A 19958-nucleotide genomic window follows, 5' to 3' on the forward strand; every position below is an offset into this window, starting at 1 on the left:
GTACATCCGCACGGAGATGGACTTCTACCAGGACTACTTGGAGGGCTGCCTGACCTTCCAGAACCCGACACACATCAACAACGGCAACTACACCCTGGAGGCCAGCAACTCGCTCGGGACGGTCACCAAGACGGTCTACGGACATTTCCTCATGGCGCCCGGCATTGACGACGAAGGTGGGTAAAGATTCTGCTTCACGCAAAAATATTTTTTGATGTTTGTAAACATCTCAGGTAAATGTGAAAATCAGGTTGAACATTTTCTTACAAACTCCACATCTCAGCCCAAGGCTGGAAAACTAACCTGCTCACAAGGTTCCTCGTCGTTCTTTCGGGGCCGAGGCCTTATTTGTTTTATTGAAAGCGAGTCCTCGCAAGGTTGTTGCTCGAGGAGCATCTTCTCACCGGCTGCTGAGCTTCAATGGGGTTCACATACAGTTCACTTGAGCTTGGTCTGGAGAAGTTGTGCGTGTGTGTGTGTACAAATCTGTGTGTGCAAGTGTGTGTGTGTGCAAATGGGGCGGCGCCAACGCCCACAAAGGCTGGCAAATTTCTCCCCATGGTCAATATTCCAAGGTTAATACCTTCTTGTCACCTTGTCGCACACGGCGTGACTCTCTTTGTTTTCTTCTTTGCAGACGTGGTGGAGCTGGGTGAGTATTTGGATTTTCACATTTCAACCTGCTTCGAGTAACCTTTTCTGTCGTAGAAGTAGTGATTTTGGTTCATTTCTTGCTGTGGCTTTGTCGTACAAACACACACACATGCACGCAAATGGTTACCATGGAGAAATTTGGTCACTTTGTGTTGCTCCGAGCGGTCGTCGAAATCTGTTGATGTCGTTTGTCTCGGGTCAAAGGTTAGCGGCCCTGGTGTGTGTTCATCATCTTGGCTCATGGGTGACGTCTTTGTTTTTGTTACGCCATTTTCGAGTCAATTCTCCACAGAAGCACTGATGACAATTTGGACCCCGCTTCATCTGGTTTATAGGATAGCAGCTTCCGAGTGGAGCTCATTTAGGCCAATTCTCTGGTAGGAGTACAAGCCCCGGGATTCTTCCAAATTGCCTGCTTCAAACCGATATGGCCAATATGGCGGGGCGGGGGGGTTGAAAGTTCCCGTGCGTCCTGTCATGATAGATTTACCCAGCCAATTTGGTGCGGCTTGGTCACACTGGTTTTGGTGGCTGGTTTCGAGAGCAAATGGGGGTGTGTATACTTTTGTGAGCATGTTGGAAAAATCGATTGAATCTACCGGCTGCATCCGCTGACAGCTTAAACAAAGCGGGCCGCCCTGATCTCTCACCTTCACGGCGGCGCTGCTCCGTCTCCGTGCCAGGTCGTTCTTCCTCATCAGATGCACATTATTACGCCGCATTAAAGCTGGTGGCAGATGAGTTTGCTTACAATGACCCTTCTTCGGTTCATTTCAGTTCAAAGGCTTGATTGTGTTTATTAATAGATGAGATTTTTTTTGTCTGGTGCTCAGGCTGTCCAGTAAGTGTCGTTGGTAATTTGTTTTCGGAAATAGCACTTTCTTTTGGTATTGCAATTTAATTCTTCTGAGATGTTATTTTTTTCCAGCAGAAAACAATGACATTTACTTCGATTCAAATTTAATTTTCTGGATATTTAGTTTTTTTTCCTTGTAAAATTGCAATTTGCAATTTTGTTCTCCTAAAAAAACTTTCCGTATTGATATATTTTAGCCCCCCCTTTGTCAATTTTCTGTATTTACCTCATTATTATTTGGAAATCTTTTTTTTTTTTGCTCTACCGATTTTTTTTAATTTTCATCCATTCACGATTCTCCCCCATTCTTAAACAATTTCAATCTAGTCATATTACTTTATTCCCCTCCCTCCCCTCGCCCCTTTTTTGAGTGTAGACCAATTTTATTTGCTTCTTATTTTGAAATAAATCAAGCATTGAAAGAAGAGAGGCAGAAGTGACAGGCTGCGGAAGAAGATGAGAAAGATGTTAATGTAGTGGTGATGCGGCGTATTGCAGCCACCGCCAGCCACCGGCAGCCACCGGCAGCCGGTGTAGCGTGCCAGTATTCATTTAAGCACAAATGAGTGTGTGATGTGCTGGCTGCGGGCCCTCCATTTTCCCCCGTGTAGCGCTTCACTTCATTCCACCTGTGTCACGGCGTCACACACTGCTGCGGTTTGACCTCATCCTGCCGCTTTGGGACGACACCACGGGGGAACAACTGAGCACAATTGTCGAAAACAAGTTGGAAAAAAAAAAAAAAAAGCCGCCATTACTACTTTTACGATAATTATGATTCCGCGTATATTTTGCTGTTCTGAAGAAAGATGAAATAAAGGAATTAATGGAAAAAAAGAAAACAAATTACATTTTGCAGCGCTTCTTTCTGCCTGTACTTTTTTGTTTTTGTTTTTTTTAAATGTTTGGTGTTTTTTCCTGTAGCTCCCCGCATGCTGACATCTAATCTCACTGCAAATTCCATTCTAATTTTTTCTCGTGTTTGTATTTTACAGTCCCCTCGGCGCCCACAGATTCGGATTCGGGCCGCCCGGACGAGGACACATTTGGGGTGAGTTTTGTTTTTACATTAAGACAACCATGTCGTGATTTGAAATTTAATGCAGATGAAAATAACTTTTGATGACACAATCTAATATGCATCCTTTGGTGCAGGTCTCTATCGCGGTGGGCCTGGCGGGCTTCGCCTGCGTCCTCCTCCTCGTCCTTTTCGTGCTCATCAACAAATACGGACGACGCTCCAAGTTCGGCATGAAAGGTTAGTCATGCACGTGAGATTAGTATGCTTCAAGGCGGTGGTCCTGTCTCATGCAAATGAGCCCCCATCTTATTTGCCTAAGTGAAAACAAAAGATGGGACTACTCATAGGGCCCCTTAAAAATGAGACTACGATTAGCATTTGTCTGAGTGAGTTAGCAACTATCAGTACCATTTTATAGTGCTGCTTTGCTTGTTAGCTTAGCATGAGCTGGCTAGCCACACATAGTCTGGGGCTGTCTAGCTACTTTTAGTGTATCATTAGATGTGTTAGCTACCGCAGTCGCCACCCTTATTATGACTGTCTTTGAGGGTTGCTAGCTAGCTAAGCTATATCCCGTGGCAGCGTTTGCCACAGTCAAAGAGCAACTGGCCTTCGTGGCAACGAGCCTGGAAACATCAACCACAATAATTGTGTAAATGGGCGCATTAGCTAGCTAGCTTATTTGATGAGATCTGCTAACATTTGTAGCTAAGCCTTAGCTGTACTTCTTGACACGCTCTCTTACTAATATGCAATGTCATTTAAGAAAAATGGTTTCTTAGTTTCAGTACGCATTCGAGCGGCGTAAAGTAGCATTAGCCACACGCTAGTCGTAATGAGCTACTTTGCGGGATTAGTTCATTACTTACCTCGCTAAGAAACTCTGGGGCTGTAATTATTTAGGAGGTGGCAATTATCACGTTGGCCCAGAGCTGGCTCCAATCAAGGATGAGTCCTGGCAGCTAATGAGGCGTCACGGCAGAAAAGCTTGTATGCTAAGGCGTATGCTGTGTGCTACTGGGTGGACAGGAAATGAATTAAAATCCTAAGGAAGAGTTATGAGGAATGCTAAAGCATGTCTTAATCGCTTCATAACAATAACTTATTTCCTGCTAGTCTCTTTTAGCGAATAGCAGCGGCTTAAAAGGGTGCTAGCTTGTAAACTAGCCTGTCATCGATATGCGTAAGAGCTGGTGAGCTGCAGCAATTGCTCGGGCAAACTAGGCTAGAGAAGATGTGAGATATAAGGCCCACTTTAGACTTCAATATTTCACAGTCCACAGGGTTGCGCAACTAGAATTCATGAGCTTCGAAACTAAAAAAAAAATAGATAATTTTCAAATCGTTTTAAACGGCTAACTGACAGTCGGCTTTGAGTGCTGCATTCTGGGTAATTCCGGCGGTCCTGCTCAGCTCCACAATGGCCGCTGGCAGCTGCGGGATGTTAACATACGGAGCAGATGATACCGCCTCTATTTTTGGCACTGGTTTTCACTACACAGTTTAAATTATGGAGGCGAAAAAAGGCTGAGGCAGCGTGTCGGGAGTAAGTCAATGATGGAAGAGGTCCGCTCGCTTTCAAGCTAACCCACTAAAGCCAAATCTTTGTTCTCTTTTCCCCCTACATTTCTTCATGTGCAGGTTGTACTTTTGTCCTACTTCATACTATGCAGTTTATAACGCGGCAGAATCATATTAGGGTGATTAATTCACTCCAAAATAGTTTTAGATGACAAAGAAAACAAATTAGCCCATTTATAGCTAATACCCCTAGCATGTCGTATTCATCGTAACGGCATGAAAGTCACTTGGTGAAGCAGCATGTGGCTTGGCCCATTATCCAGATTTGTCCTTGATGGTTGGTTGTCTTTTATATATTTTCGTATTTTTCACTTTTTACATCTTGTTCCTTGGAATGGAATGAAGCTGTCTTTGGACACAATAAGAAGCTGTAGCATCCTCAGATGCACCGACGCATACAAAAATACACACAGACACACACAAAAAATGATACGAATAACCTTACGTGGTCGCACTTACACGGACGCTAGCCCGCGGCTGGCGGCTAACCTCTGTGATCCAGACGTGTGTGTCAGGACGGCTTACCCTTCTCTCCACTGCATTACCTGAACCAGGCCTTGGGATGATCAACACACACACACACACAGACACACACACACATAGTACACACACACATTCATTGCATCACTACCTAGCTTGGCCCGCGTGAGCTCTATTGCCGGGCGATGAGACTTGACTTACACATCATGTAAAAAAATACATGTAAAAAAAAAATAAAAATAATAAATATTCTTAATATACTCACCAAACACGTGCTGATTTCTGTCCCCCGAATTCATCTGCTATTTATTTTTTTTTTTGGGGGGGAAAACGTCGACCCTTCACAGCAAGACATCAGCGGCAGGTCGGCTAATAGCTAAGTGGTCACCTTGTCTGTGGGTGAAGCAGTCGCCGGTTAAAAGGCGAGTAAAGTGGTGACACTAAATGCACTTTACCTGTTTTTGCGAGCATCTCCCCTTTTAAAACATCGCCATCAATAGTTCAAGCCAGCGCCGCCATGGCTTAATATAGTTGCTTTTAAAAAAGCGCGTAGCGACATATGGAAGTTGAGGAAAAGAAGCAGCACATTTACTTTTCAGTCTTCCAGAGCCATTTGGCGGCGTCCTCCAGGGAGTTGCTTAAAAGAAAAACATGTTTACTTCGCTATTCATAGACACAACATTTAGTCCCGTAATGAACACGCTAGAACGTTCCGACTGATTCCTTCTAGCTGTCCTTTACTTGTATTTTGTACGTCGCTCAACAATAACCGGCGAGAGGAGCAATCGTGTTAATTATATGACAGCAAACAATGTGCCCGCCCTTGCCAAGCTCACTGTCGACATTTTACCATCTGAATTATTTGTATTTTATTATGACTATCGCGCAACGTTCCAGTTAGCATAAATAACTAGCAAGACCTGTGATCATATTTATTATTTGATACATGTCTGTGCTTGACCAAGCATGGCATGGTCTTTTTTTTTTTTATTATTATTATATCAGTCGCTTATTTCTACAGTGCGTTATCATGAATAACTGCCATGGAACAATCACATTAGTGCGCATAAAAACGGGCCCGTACATGACGTTTTTTTTTTTTTTTATTTGCCGCAGTAGCGGTTGTCTGTTGAATGCTATTGCGCAAGAAGTCTATTATCTCAGACAACACATGAGAGGAGCAATTATATTCATTTTTATGACACAAAATGCTTTCTTTCAAAGTGTAGTTCAAATTTTTGAATTGTACTAATTTTATTTACGCAAACAAATAAGTGTGGATCGAGCTCGTGCTCATTTATTTTCGACCTGCCACAATAGCGACGACTTGATGATTACACATGTTGACACGCTCAAGGGCGGTGACGCAAACACAATGCTAAGAAATCACTTTGTTTCTTCTTGACACACGCACTAAAAAACAACAACACAACCAGGTTATAAATACACTCGGCACATCATTAAGTGACAGAATCCGTCAATGTCACCCGCCATGAAAATTAGACTTGGAACGGCGCACACGGACACCTTAATATTTTATAAAGACACACAATGAGTCATCTTCAAATTTTTAACAATTTTATACCCCCTTAAGGGCAAGACCTTCTGGATTTTGATGAATAGCAGCTATGTACCGAGTGTATTTGTTGAGTCTTTGCTATAGCAGTACTGCATTGATTTTGAAAACATATTACTCATATAACTGTCTACTTGGGTTTTGGGGTGCAGAGGGGATGATATGTCTTTATTAGTATTGCTTTTCAAAGCTATCTGTTTATCCAAGTTTTTAGAGATGATCTGCTTGTCAGTGCAAGACCCGATTGATTTTGAAAGAAATATCAGCTACAGCGTATGATCAGTTTGTGTTTTTTCGGGGATTAGATGTCTGCGTCGGGGCAAGGACCCCATTGATTGAAATGACATCAGCCTCGTAAAAAGTCTTCTCTATTTTTCGGGCATTTGTATGTCTTTGTTCGGGGCAAGACCTTATGGATTTTGAATCGAAAGCCACTCAGACGACAGAGGCAGACGCGGTCAAAAGTCAGGTCCGTTCATGTTTCACTCCTCGAGTCCTCGCAACGCCCAAAATTGCGAGAATAGACGATATCGAGTTTGATCATGGTGTACAAGCGGTTTGTAATATTTTAAACCCAAGTAGTGAGCCAGTCTGTATTTATTTTGAGGTAGATATGAAAAAAAAAAGAATATCCGAAGTTGCTTGATATCTCAGCTGCTTGTCGTACAGGAAAGATGCGCAACTGCCTGGAGCGAGTTGAACGTAAGCGAGCAGCCTGATAACAGCGAGATAATGATGATGGTGAAGATAGGTGACAATGCCACATAACTTCTCTGGCGGAGATAATAAAGGCAGCCAAGATTGATAATAATAAAAAAAAAATGTAAAAGTGAGTTTGTGTAGCTTCCGCAATACAAGTGGAATGTTGTGCATTTTAGATTCACACTATTTTTGTGTATTTAGGACTTTTATTTGGATGGATGGATGGATGGATGGATGGATGGATGGATGGATGGATGGATGGACGGACGGACGGACGGGCGGACGGACGGACGGACGGACGGACGGACGGATGCACGAATGGCTTGGAAGTAGTATTCTTAAAAGAATTAACAGAAATAAAATCGGGTCATTTTTCAACATTTGCGTTTTTTTCTTCTTGTTTGCAAAAATATTTAAAAAATGACTTCCAGTTTGGAAGTAACGTTACCAACAGAATCTACTCGGTGATGGAGGGGCGACTCAAACACTTCCGGCGTCGATTTTCTTTGTTTTTATGATGTAACAAGAGATTTTTTTTTTGTTTTAGTATGTGCTTCAATCCACCTTCCAACCATTTTCAATTTAGTGTGATTTTTCCAGCCAACAGCTCGTATTACATAAGAAGCAAATGGAGAGCGCCTTGTGTTCACTCCCACGCCGGACTCTTTCATTCTGACACGCACACACACACACGTAGACAAATCCCAGCCTTTGCTCTCAAGTGAATGTCTGCTCAATCAATGGGCATATATAAATATATTCATTTCTGGCATGTATATATATGCACACACGGCAGGATGGTTTACTTTGAACAGCATGCTCCAGCGCTGCCCATCTCTCTTGTATTTCCCTCGGCTCACATTCCCATCAACCTCGCCTCGCTTTGCATGAAGACCCCTGCATAACCCCTCCGGACTATCCCTCAAAGTTTCCTCTTCATAGCCAGTGGCTTACTATATGGAGAACATGCCTTCATTTTTCATGGCTGACAATTTAGTATGTGTGACAGAAGGACAAAATTACTGTTTAATGTCACCTGAGGGTTCACACTGGCTGCAGAAAGGGAGCAGGAATAATTTTATTTTTGTAGACAGCACAGGTACGACACATCTTGATTTTGATGCCACATATTGGCACCAATTATTTTATTATTAATTCAGCATGTTTGTCATATTTTAATTAAATATTATAGTTACCACTGATACTGTATTTTTTTACATTATCCAGTTATTTTCATACTATTAATTTTGTACGTTTGTTATATTTTAATTAAATACACATTATTATTAATTTAACATGTTATATTTTAATTAAATATTAGTTACCACATATACTGTATTTTTTTACATTATCCAGTTATTTTCATATTATTAATTTTGTACGTTTGTTATATTTTAATTAAATACACATTATTATTAATTTAACATGTTTTTCATATTTTAATTAAATATAGTTATCACATATACTGTATTTTTTTACATTATCCAGTTATTTTCTTATTAATTTTGTACGTTTGTTATATTTTAATTAGATACACATTATTATTAATTTAACATGTTTGTCATATTTTAATTAAATATTATAGTTATCACATATACTGTATTTTTTTACATTATCCAGTTATTTTCATATTATTAATTTTGTACGTTTGTTATATTTTAATTGAATATGATTAGATAAAGCGGTACAGAAATGAATGAATGGATGGCTTAATAGTTTAATTATTTATTATAGTTAAAAGGAAATAGCTATTACACTATATATATATATATATATATATATATATATATATATATATATATATATATATATATATATACACACATATACACTATATTGTCTTGTTCATATTATTATATTTTTTTAAACTTACTTGTGTATATGAACTATGCTCTCCAAAAAGAACTTTAATAGTTTCGAGGAGAGCAGTGCACTCGAATGCACCACAGTTGCTGGTAGATGTCCGCCTTGGCATGCAGTCTCAAAAATGCTGAGACAGCGTTGTAGCCGGTCCACTGTGTCCACCGCGAGCCGGGCCTCCAAGGCGCCATCAAAAAGTAACAACTGTCTAACGAGCTAAAACCGATTCCTGTTAAGAGGCTGCCGCCCCCTCAAGGTCGTCTAGCGTGGTGCAGTGATGCAGCAAAAGCTTCCACAAGTCTCCAAAACTTTTGCCTCACCTCGATGAAATCCCGCAGAGAGAAACGTGATGAGTCACCGTGACCTCATCTTTTCTCCCGAGTTACACGTTAAACACCTCGCTGGCCTTGACCCTCCGTTCTCGGGAGGCTTTTGGGAGCTTTGTAATGTTCCCGGTTGGAGGTTGCTGGTGAAAATATGTAAGAATTGAGCCTAAGGAGTCAAGATCTCCAAGTAGGAAGGTAGCTAGGAACATCTAAATCTAATCTAGCTCCTCGTTTTTTCCACTTTTGCGATTCTCTGGACAGTTGACTTGTTTTTATTCTCCGCAGGAACAATTATGCAATAGTTAGATGGCAGTGTACGAAAACTTATTACCGCTTAAAAGCCTGTGACACGTACATGTCCTATCAACTCCAATCTGCTTCACTCATCATCGCCAAGGTTTTTTTTATTTTTTTTATTCGACTTCCTCTGGGTCCCACCATGCACTTTTCAACCCACGCTTTGTCTTGCTATTATTATTGCAGCTCATCTCTCCGGCGCCGTGCTCTCTAATGGAGTTATAGCACACCAAGGATAAAACAATTAAAAAGAAAATTCATTTGAATGAATTAAAGTTCAGGGACAGTTTCGGCGAATCACCCTGCGTGGCTTGTGTCGCCATTTTTTTAGACAAGCCTTGTCCCATCTCATTAACCTAAGTGGTAACCCATGAATTGGCACATTACCACAAAATAGACAGAGAAAAGTCTCCTCATGAATAGTTTGAAATTAATTTATTAAAAAAAAATTGGGAACTAAATCGAATACTCTAGCTCGATGGGGCACTGCCCCACTTAGCCCCTTCTACTCCCGGCAAAATGGCTCTTGTGGCACGCCGGGACGACGGCCATTGCCCAATCTCTGTACATTTTCCAATCATTTGCGGTGTAGAGGAGCAGACTGGTAGCTGGCGAAAGATTTGGGAGGCTGTTAACGAAATGCCAAGGCCATCTGTGCTGCTCTAAGAGGGTGTGAAATGAAGACGGAGAGTGTGTCACACGGCGATGAGAGGTCATTACTGGCTCCTCAAAGGCAGCAGATTATGTCAATTTTACAGGTCACAGTCTCGTGGGTCACCGCATTTTTTATCCCCTTGGTCTCGGTGACACTCGGTAATGAATGTGTATACGTGTTGTGTATGTGTGCGTGCGGGCCGGTGGTTCAAACGGGTCTGAAATGGCAGCCACCACCTGACGACAAGTGGCGATGATTAGATGCGAACAGATGCCATCGGGATGTCACGACTTGGTTACTCAGCGGCAATATATCAAAACAACAACAATGAAGCAATTAGATTGGAATTTAACTATTTACAATGTAAAATGATTAGAATCTGTTGGCCTGTAAACTTGTGGTTTCATAAAATGGCCAATGGATCCTCAAAATGTCTGCTTCAAAACAAAATGGCCGACTTCCTGTGTCTTTTTCAACATGGCATCTAGCTTCTTGTGTCTTTCCGCGTTTGCTGACTTGAAACTCTTCAACCGTCCACATCAAAAATTTGAGTGCCGTTACCAAAATCCATTCTGACGCTACAGCTTCTCTACTAACTTTTGGTTCTGGTTTACCGACTAAAAAGCCCATTGAGTGTAATTCCGTCTAATTGCAATATTAGTGAAGTTGAGTCAAAACAACAGATCTGGAATATCATGAATTTTAAATAACCATTTTTAAGGAGATGAATAAAAGCAATCTTATTAAACCAGATGCTCACTTGTGACTCTCTTCCGTTAACACAGTAAAAGCCCTTAAAGGACTCTCTTAACATTAATGTCTATAATTTTCCTCGTTAGCCGCGCAAGCCTGTTATTATTGGCCATTAAAAAAACTGTTAGCTAGCGGTGCATTAATAACAAAAACAGCTTATCTTCTCATGGGAGGTTTTTTTTGCCTTATGAGAAAAAAAACATTATTTGACTTGCAAAAAAGAGGCTAAACATGTCACCGCCGCTGTGAAGTAGCTTCTTCGGTCTCCCGGCGCTAACGCGCTAGCGGCATCCATGTTATAAATGTATCAGCCTGTTGATGCAAAGTGACACTTCATGCATGATGCACACCAGCGCATGGCTCACCGACCAACGTTACATATGTATACATCAAATATCTGCGTGTGGTGGAGTTGAGACGAGGTGGCACACTTGATTTAACCACCTCCAGGGGGCGAATTGCGTTCTCATTCTTCACGGCAATCGGCACTTTCTGGGTCAAGTGAGAGCGTTAGCTTCTGTTTGATTTCTTTACTTACGGAATGTTTCGAATTGTGTGAGCTAGTGATCATATGTGTGAGAACAGCATGAAGTTATCGCTTGTCGATTCCAATTTTTTTCTTCCAGATTTTTTTCCATCCCCAAATCCACCAAAAGCTCACCGCAATATGTTTACGGACCTGTTCCACAGCCAAGATAACAATAGCACTGGCGCTAGCTAGCTATAGCGTTTCCCGGCAATCTGATCCTGATGCCTGTGCCACGGGGCAATTCCAATTTCCTCTACGCGACGGGGTAAAAAAAAAAAAGCAAAACAAGAAGAAGCAAAACATGTTTTAATCAATGATTAATGCTCAGTGGAGATGACTGTTTATCTTTTGCATATTCCAGTAGGACAAAATGCATTGTGGGTACTGCTGAATAAATTGTCAGATAAGACGCGGCAGCTGCCGCCATCTTTTTAACCTGAGCTTTTGTTTATTAGCGTGGCGGATGTGATATTTCTGCTGCCAACAGGCGTGGCCTTTGAGACGGCCCAGAAGATGAACAAAAGGGTTGATAACGCCCGGCTACTACTTTATTGGAATGACAGATTAACACCGGGAATCCTTGAAGAGGACATGATTGTTAGTGTTGGTCAGAAGACCTTGTCTATCGTCTGCTCTAGGCCATCCGTCTCTGTTCTCCCTCGCGAGGAGCTCAAATCTTTTCTACACACTGGTCAAGTCATACAAATTATTTTCATTGAGATGCCGGTCGTTCTTTCGTTGCGACGTTATTATCGCTCAGAAGTCGGAAACGGTCGCACGTGGCGGCGCAGCATGTGAATTGAAATTAGAGATAAAGCAAAGCCAATCATAGCTGAACGTTAGAATTCTGCTCTGGCTAATTAATAACTGACAATTAAAACGCTGGCAATAAATTGCTGCAAGATGGGAAAGCAGACGTTGCCGAAATGTTAAAAATGGAGGCAGATGATGTCTGCGGGTTGGTCACAAAAATGGATTTCAATTCATCTTGTTCAATTCATCTCTTTTTCAGTATTTTGTGTAATGTCACAGCCGTATTACACCCAAAAAAAAATAATCACAACTTGCCATAAAGACAACATTCTATATTTTATGACTATTATAAACCAAATTATGTCGTGCACAAAATTCAGCTCTATCTTTAATGATTATAGCCACCTAAGCTAAATTAAGTTGATTCGGCATAATTTGGAAAACCACACCAAAATCGGCATGCAATGCAGATCACGTCACCAAACTAGCATAAAAACCAAAACTCATCATAACTGTTTGATTTTGGCTTCCATGAAATGACAGAAATTCATGTTCCAAACTAATTTCCATTCAAAAGTCAACATCCTCACAAAGTGGATTTACTCAGTCTAATCGGAGATCAACAAGAACTCGGCATTTGGTGTGTTTGTGAAACAGCAGATAAAGTCTTTAAAGAGTGCGTTATTTAAATGAAGTGCGCGTCCCGCTGCGTCCTTGTGTATAATTGTCGCTTGGCTGACTGCTCGGAGCTCCCCGTCGCCCCCCGCCAAAAAACAAAAAGCTGAAAGAGAATCCGTAATGTGGCTAATCCAGTGTAAGCGGGAGGGAAGCCTCTGGTTAATAGTACACGCCGCCTTGTGCTGAGAAGAAGAAGTCTGTCTTTGCCCCTCTTCTCCATCTTCTCTTCATCTCCTCCGTGGGAAAAAAACGGAGGTGTATTCCCATTCTGTCAATCATCGGCACTGCGCCTGCGAGGCCTCGATCAGTGTAAACAGAAGAGAGGAAACGGCGTTTGGTGTTTTCTCCCCCCTCAAAGTGGAAAAAAAAAAAGGCTCTTTTAGGTGACGCTTTGATCCCGACGCCGTGATAATTGCGATCGTTTGTGAAAGCAAAATGACAAGCCGTTTCGTGTGGCGAATAAAAGGAGTGAAAGCGCGCCGTGAGGGAAGAGTCGTGCGGTCAGCTTGCTGTTGATTCTCAAACTTGCCAAGTCGTTTTGTCTGTCTTTGTGTTTTTTCCTCTTTATTTGCTCAAATGACTTCTCGGAATCCGAATCTTGTTTTTACGAGCGTAGCTTCTTGAATGTTTTTTCTGACTTGTGGCGTCTGTCAAGTTTGAAAAGTTAAACTTCACGGCTGTGCTTCCATCTTTTTGCAATAACAAAAGTTTGAAGATGTAGTATTCATCTCCAATAACTGCTTCAATTCGATGGTTAAAAAGACTTTAAAATGGCCTTTTTAAAGTTAAAATTAAAGACGCTCTTTTTCTTGGGTGGCCGTGCCCACCCCTGGCCACCAAGTAGCTCCGCCCTTGGTCATACATGTATTTACAGTTGAAATCGTTTTTCATCTGCCGGACAAGTCGATGAGTAATGGCCACTTCAAACCTTCCTGTGTCTTTCAAGTACGTCTCCTTGAGAATTTTTCCAAGGTTTCATGTTGGGTTGTTGAATGACAAAACTTCCGGAAAGATAAAACCAGTGGTCCGCCGCTTGACACCCTCGGATGTCCTTGTTGTTATTGTGAATGGATGCCCTGCAGAGGACAGGAAATGGAGGAGGCCAGTGAGGCACAATCAAACTTAGGAGGCGTTTTATGTAAAGAGAGGATTTGTGATTTTGTGCGGAGAGGTGACCCATTTGTGCACTCTTGAAGTCGTGCTGCCTGGAGCTGGGAATAAATACAAATCTCCCTCCATGGAGTCGTTCCAACTTGTATGAGGGTTGACAAATGTCGCAAAAATACAGCTCCATTCTCGTATGATTATGGAGTTGTAGGGTTTTGTTGTAAAGATTGACTTTATTTTCTTCCAGAACTTTCTGGCTCTAGGCGTCTTTGGAAAAGTGGCTCTCCTATAAGAGCTCCCTAGACCCAAAATGTTTGGACACCTGCCGGGCAATTGTTCTTGCTAGGTTGTTATGACACTCCCGAACTTCAATGACTATAAACCAAAAAGTCCAATAAGCGGCTGGTTTATCGGGCGGGGGGGGGTCCGACACCCATTTGCGATGTTTTCTCAGCGTGTGAGGTGCATCATTTGAGAGCCCCCCTACCTCAGGGTCCTCTGCTTCTGAACCCATTTACAGGCGGCCCCGTTTAATTTATTGCCGTGCACTGACGGGAACACTTTGAAGTCGGTGTTGGGGGGATGATGTGCGGGCGTTAAATCAGACAACCTACATTTTTATTTGATTTTATTTGTATTTATTTTATTTTTTTGTCTTACTTGGGATTTCTTAAACTCCACTTTTATTAGTATTTTCTTATTTTTATTCTTTTTTTTTGTCTTAAATGTGATTTCTTAAGCCCTACTTCTTTTTGTATTGTTATTTTTATTTTATTTTTTTATTTATTTTTTTTGTCTTACTTTTGGTTTCTTAAGCTCCACTCTGTGGTCTTCTGTGTTTACATTTGACTACAGAGGAAGTTAAATTTAGCAAGCTATCCCCCCCCCCCCCCCCCCCCCCCCCCAACATCCCACCCCTCCTGCGAACATGACACTGATTGACAGCCGGCGGCGGCTCGTGGCGATGTTTTTTGCAACAAGGCGGCGCCCACAGGAGCCGCCCTCAGTAGATGTTATGATGTTTTGCGTTTGAAATGCCTCCTGCATGCACTTGACATCTCCGCCAGTGTTTGGAATTTATGAAGCATTCGAGCGGATCACACTGATGATTGGACCTTGTACATTGTGTTCCATAATTTCCCTTTGTGGACTTTGTGCCATTTTCTAACAAATGTTTATTTACATATATAGCCTTAGCGTATCACCCCGCCGCTTTTGCTTTACTTTCAAATCAGAGCTCTGGGTCGGAAAATCCAACCGCACGGGTTAATCCGAGGTCAGGACGGTTCACGGAAGCATGAGAGGCATCCGTTAAAGGGGTGAGAAGCTTCCATTAGTTGAAATCATATATGCTTTTTGTGATCTCTTGGCTGAATAAGGACAAAAATAACAACCCAAGATACCAAATGAGCAATCGAAATAATTTGCGGAGGGCAGCGATGAATGTCAAAATTTGAGCACTGTAATTGCTGAAAATGTCACTTCTAACCACAAAGCTGGCAGACATTTTTTTTCTTCTAAATTCTCCAAATAATGACCAAACTTACTAAATTGCATCCACAAAAAGTTTCACAATTTGATGTCACCCATCTGTTTGGGACACCTGCTTCCATTTGAACGAACTTGCTCAAAGTATGAGCCTTGGAATTCATCCAATATGGCTGCTTCAAATCCTGACGAAAAACCTCTTGATCAATTGTAGACATTTGTCTTTGAGACAAGTGGCTGATAAAATTACAACTTCAGTACTGGCTGTCTTTTTAAAGCTCCTCATTGTTGGGAGTTTTGGTGTCTTCGCTCACCTTGGCCGCGGCTGTGCCTGTAAGTCATCAAGTCAGCCGGCTGCCCTCCACTACAGAACTTGTCAAGATCCGCCATAACGAATGGCGACGCGAGGGAGGAATTTGTCTGCGTTTAATTGACGCGCAGATCACCATCGTCACACTCGGCGGTCTCTTCCCATTGCGTTCCTGACAGAGCCCCAAAAAAACGGCCCGGGATATAAATACACCCCTGTCAATCACAGCAGGTGTCCGCAGGTATAAATATATCCTGTTATCGCCAGTGCCGTGCCCTTGTTGTGTTATACAGCACGTTGAAGTCACCTTTTCCTGACGTATGTTCTCCTTCGAGAGCGCTAAGTGCCACGTCCAAGGAGCGTATTGATTGATAGGTGCTTTACGCCGCAGTACCTCCCACATGGTTGGCCGGCAAGTACGACATGGCTCAGCCACCGTATGTTGGTGTGTCCTTCAAAATGCCTTTGGGGCGGAGCTTAATCAGCCACAAACGTGACCTGTAATGTAGTCATTAAACTTATATGGAAGTAATCCCAAGACCATAACCATGATTACCGTATTTTTTGCACTATAAGGCGCACTGGATTATAAGGCGCACCTTCAATGAATGGCCCATTTTAAAACTTTGTCCATATATAAAATATATACATTTGGTCCGCGGGCCAGACTTTGGACACGCCTGCTGTAGTGGCTCAATATTGGTCCATATATAAGGCGCACCTGATTATAAGGCGCACTGTCGGCTTTTGAGAAAATTGGAGGTTTTTAGGTGCGGAAAAGACGGTGGTGCTTAAACTTTTTCTGACTTTTATGTTGTGGATTTATCGATTGTAAAAAATTCTGCTTTGGCTCAGCATATTTTGCGAAACACTACCCAGGACCGAAAGACTTCTTTTTCTTTTACTAGTGCGAACGAGAAAGTCATTTGCGTTTTCAAGTCAGGTGGTGGCGAGGTCTTCGTCTCCCGCCATGGAAGCTGGCTTATTCCTCCGGTTGAGCGTAACGAATGCCAATAAAAGCATCGAGGCAGAGGAGTGTGAAGGGTGATTTACTGTATGTTGGTGTGTGTGGCGCTCGGATGTGTGTAATTACAATTAGATTGACCTCAGCGTGCACGCCTTGCTTCCTTCCTTTACGCTCTCTGACTCGGGCTAAACCAATCAAATCGGTGGCCGACGCGCCGCCGGAAAGATGTGAAGCAAGTGCGTTCTTGGACGGTGTATTCTGTAGCCGCAAACAATTGAATGTTTGTTACTAAAAAGAATCAAAATGTCCAGCTTAACTTGGACAACAATTCACAAGAGTCTAAATGATGAAACAGTATCTGGTGGCTAATGTTCTGCATTAGCATCTAAGCTAATGTAGCACTGTCGCGTGTGAGATTCGATGGGTTTTTGGTCAGAATCGTAATTGGGCACACCGGTTTGCGCTCGGTTCTAGTCTGCAATGTGTGTGTGAGGGAAAGTGTGAGTGTTTGTGTTGTCTGCGCACAATGTGAAAACATGTTGTCTCCTGGGAGCACAATGCAGTAGCTGTCAGTCACTCGCCCATAAATATTTATACGCGGCACGCCAGTGAGGTTCTGCCGCTGCCTCTTTTGAGCGTTTTCAATGCCACCTCGCGTTCTACGGGCATTATCTTCTCTTCCTCTCGCCATCGCCGACCAGTGACATCGTCTCTCTGCCGTGACGGCGTTTAGCATTCTAACGCGCGAGTGTCGACTCGCTACGCTAATGTAAGCGATATTCACATGCAAGCCGGCGTCGAGGGAATCGTTGCCTATTCCGGTGTCGTGATAATAAATGAAACCTTGTGTGTATGTGTGTGTGTGCGAGTCTTTATGATCCAAATGGGTTTGTGTAACCATGCCACAATGGAATTTTCTTGATAACTTTTCCCTGCGAGGAGAAGAATGCAAAGTGGCTCAGCTCTTTGTCAATTTGGAAAACAGCAGGCGGGGTTTTACGTATGTTTGGTTTTAGTGATAAAGATGGTTATAAATCCAGACAATAGGGATTGTCGTCGTTTTCTGTCAGTTTTTGTAACCATTAACACTACATTTGAGGTGACACAACAAGTTGCTTTTTAATACTTTGTATAGATTGATAGTTTACTGTGCCCACAGAAAAACAGTTTTCAAAATAAGAGGAAAAAACGTTTGGTTTGTTGCTCTCAGTTCTCGTTTTCTTTCAAACTGGCACGTAAAAGAAAATTATGAAAGTAAAATGTTCGACCAAAAGCATTTAAATCATTTAATTCAACAAAATGCTAAATTTAATGCTAATGAAAGAGGGCTAGCAAAAATTAGCATGGCAAATAAAAGAAAATTATTAAAGTAAAATCTTCAACCGAATCATTTAATTCAACAAAATGCTAAATTTAATGCTAATGAAAGAGGGCTAACAAAAATTAGCATGGACTTAAAAAAAAAACGGCCACTTTAACGAATACAAATCGAGCATGCAAGAATTCTCACAGGCGTGTTTTCTCTCGAGTCTGCGGGAACAAGCGATTAGTAGGATTAGATTATAGTCAACGAGAGCAAATTGAGGACATTCTCCGTCTCCTCGTCTTGCTCTTAATTACGTCGCATTTCTCTCAGTAGACTCTCAATGTTGTCTCCTATGTCGCAGCACAACACGGTACTCGGCGCACCATTCAAAATTGCAATTTGCCAAAATATTATGTTTCACCTAACTGTTTGTATGTCCATCGTTTTTGTCTTCAAAACTCGTCTACGTACGACCGACCGACTTTCCGATTATGTACGACTGCAGTTGTTGATTCGGGTAGAGGACACGCACGACGGCCTGGCTTACAACAACGAATATAAAGGCAGCTGGTCACATTTCAAACGCTGTCCTTCCTTCCTTCCTTCCCTCCCTCCCGCTGTATTGTCGGCGCCGTAATGCTGCGGGAGCGAACAGAGCGTAAATCTCCAGCAGTCCACGTTGCGCAGGACGATAAATATCAGCTGTCCCGCAGTACTGGGTCAGCAGCATAAACCGGAAAGGACATGCGGGGGTGCTCCATTGCAGGGGACCGCTCAGTTGAGTGACGCTCCGTGTCAGCTTAGTTATTTTCATTATCCGAGAGGTGAAGAGGTTAACGCATAACCAGCGGGTGTCTTCACACAGCGGTGGCATCTGGTAATTAAGTGTCCTAATTGTGCTTACTAATGTGACCGCTAAACCAGTTGCAGGAACACTAACAATTAAAAAGGTTCTACAGAGCAGACACATAAGAAGGTTTTAGAGAAACTTAATATTAATCTGAAATTATTTCTTTTACGCAAAATAATAATAACATCCTGCTTTCTGTGCTCAAGTAAATAAATTATCGAAAGGAAATATATACATTGATCCCTCGCTACTTTGCGTTTCGTTTATCGCGGCTTCACTACAGCGCGGATTTTTTTTCCAAATTAAAAAAACATTTAAAAGTCAAAATAAAACTTCTAAATTGAGGAAACATGTGTCTAACCTTTAGGGCAATGTAGTATTGCTCCAAATGTTCGTTTACATTCCTTTAGAAGTCCGTTTTAGCACGATCGTGAATTAGCATCTTTCCGCTAACTCGTTAGCTTGCCCAGTACTTCTTGTTGGTGACCGTACTTCGCGGATTTCACTTATCGCGGGTGGTTTTTGGAACCAATGAGCCACGATAAACGAGGGATTACTATACGTATATATACAGACGTGACCGTGTTGGCGAGTTGCGATGATTACGAGGGCGATGAGGATTCTTTGATAAATCCCTGTGATGATCTAACCCTACTCATGTTTTTCTACCACTCCGCCACATGTGAACTTAATTGGGCTCCCGTCCGTCATTAATGAGAAGCCTCTCTGCGAATTATCCTTCCTGTGTTCTCTTGTTCGTGTCCTCCAGTTAAATCCAGTCCTAATTAACTACCTTTGAAAAAGAATCTGTGTGATAATTACCACAAGGAGGTGGAACGGAAGCAATCGCACTCTGCAAAATTTATTCCACACCACAGGGATTTTGCTTTTTTTGTGTGTGTGTATGTGTGTGTCCTGAGAATCACCTTCAATGTCCACTTTGTAAGCGGAGATACGCCTGCGCAACTATATAGTCATTTTAATATAAGGAATATAAAAAAATCAGTCAAAAGTAAAATGAGAGTGATAAAACAAAGAGGGAGGAAAAATCTAAAGAGTGCCGTAAAAAGGAAAAATGTCGGTTGCGCCACATTAAATACAGAGTTGTTCACTTCTTATTAGATTTTTCTTTCAAACTTTCTATGGGGTCATTCTGATTGCTCATATTAAATAAATGTCATGGAAGAGACTTCCAACGAGTTTTTTTTA

The 19958-nt window shown here is 42.0% G+C and overlaps 1 protein-coding gene across 2 annotated transcripts in view; it reads left to right on the forward strand.

Annotated features, from left to right (window-relative positions):
• ntrk3b (neurotrophic tyrosine kinase, receptor, type 3b) overlaps positions 1–19958 on the forward strand; it is a 100933-nt gene that overhangs the window by 54355 nt on the left and 26620 nt on the right. The window contains exons 8-11 of one of the 2 annotated variants that reach the window (XM_049717054.2): positions 1–176; positions 638–652; positions 2506–2561; positions 2666–2768. The exon at positions 1–176 is cut by the window's left edge and continues 130 nt beyond it. In XM_049717054.2, coding sequence (XP_049573011.2) covers positions 1–176; positions 638–652; positions 2506–2561; positions 2666–2768 — 350 coding nt within the window. The remainder of the gene's footprint in view (positions 177–637; positions 653–2505; positions 2562–2665; positions 2769–19958) is intronic. The other variant, XM_049717055.2, reaches the window with a different exon arrangement.

The sequence above is a fragment of the Syngnathus scovelli genome, chromosome 4, assembly GCF_024217435.2.
Source record: "Syngnathus scovelli strain Florida chromosome 4, RoL_Ssco_1.2, whole genome shotgun sequence".
NCBI classification, from domain to species: domain Eukaryota; kingdom Metazoa; phylum Chordata; class Actinopteri; order Syngnathiformes; family Syngnathidae; genus Syngnathus; species Syngnathus scovelli.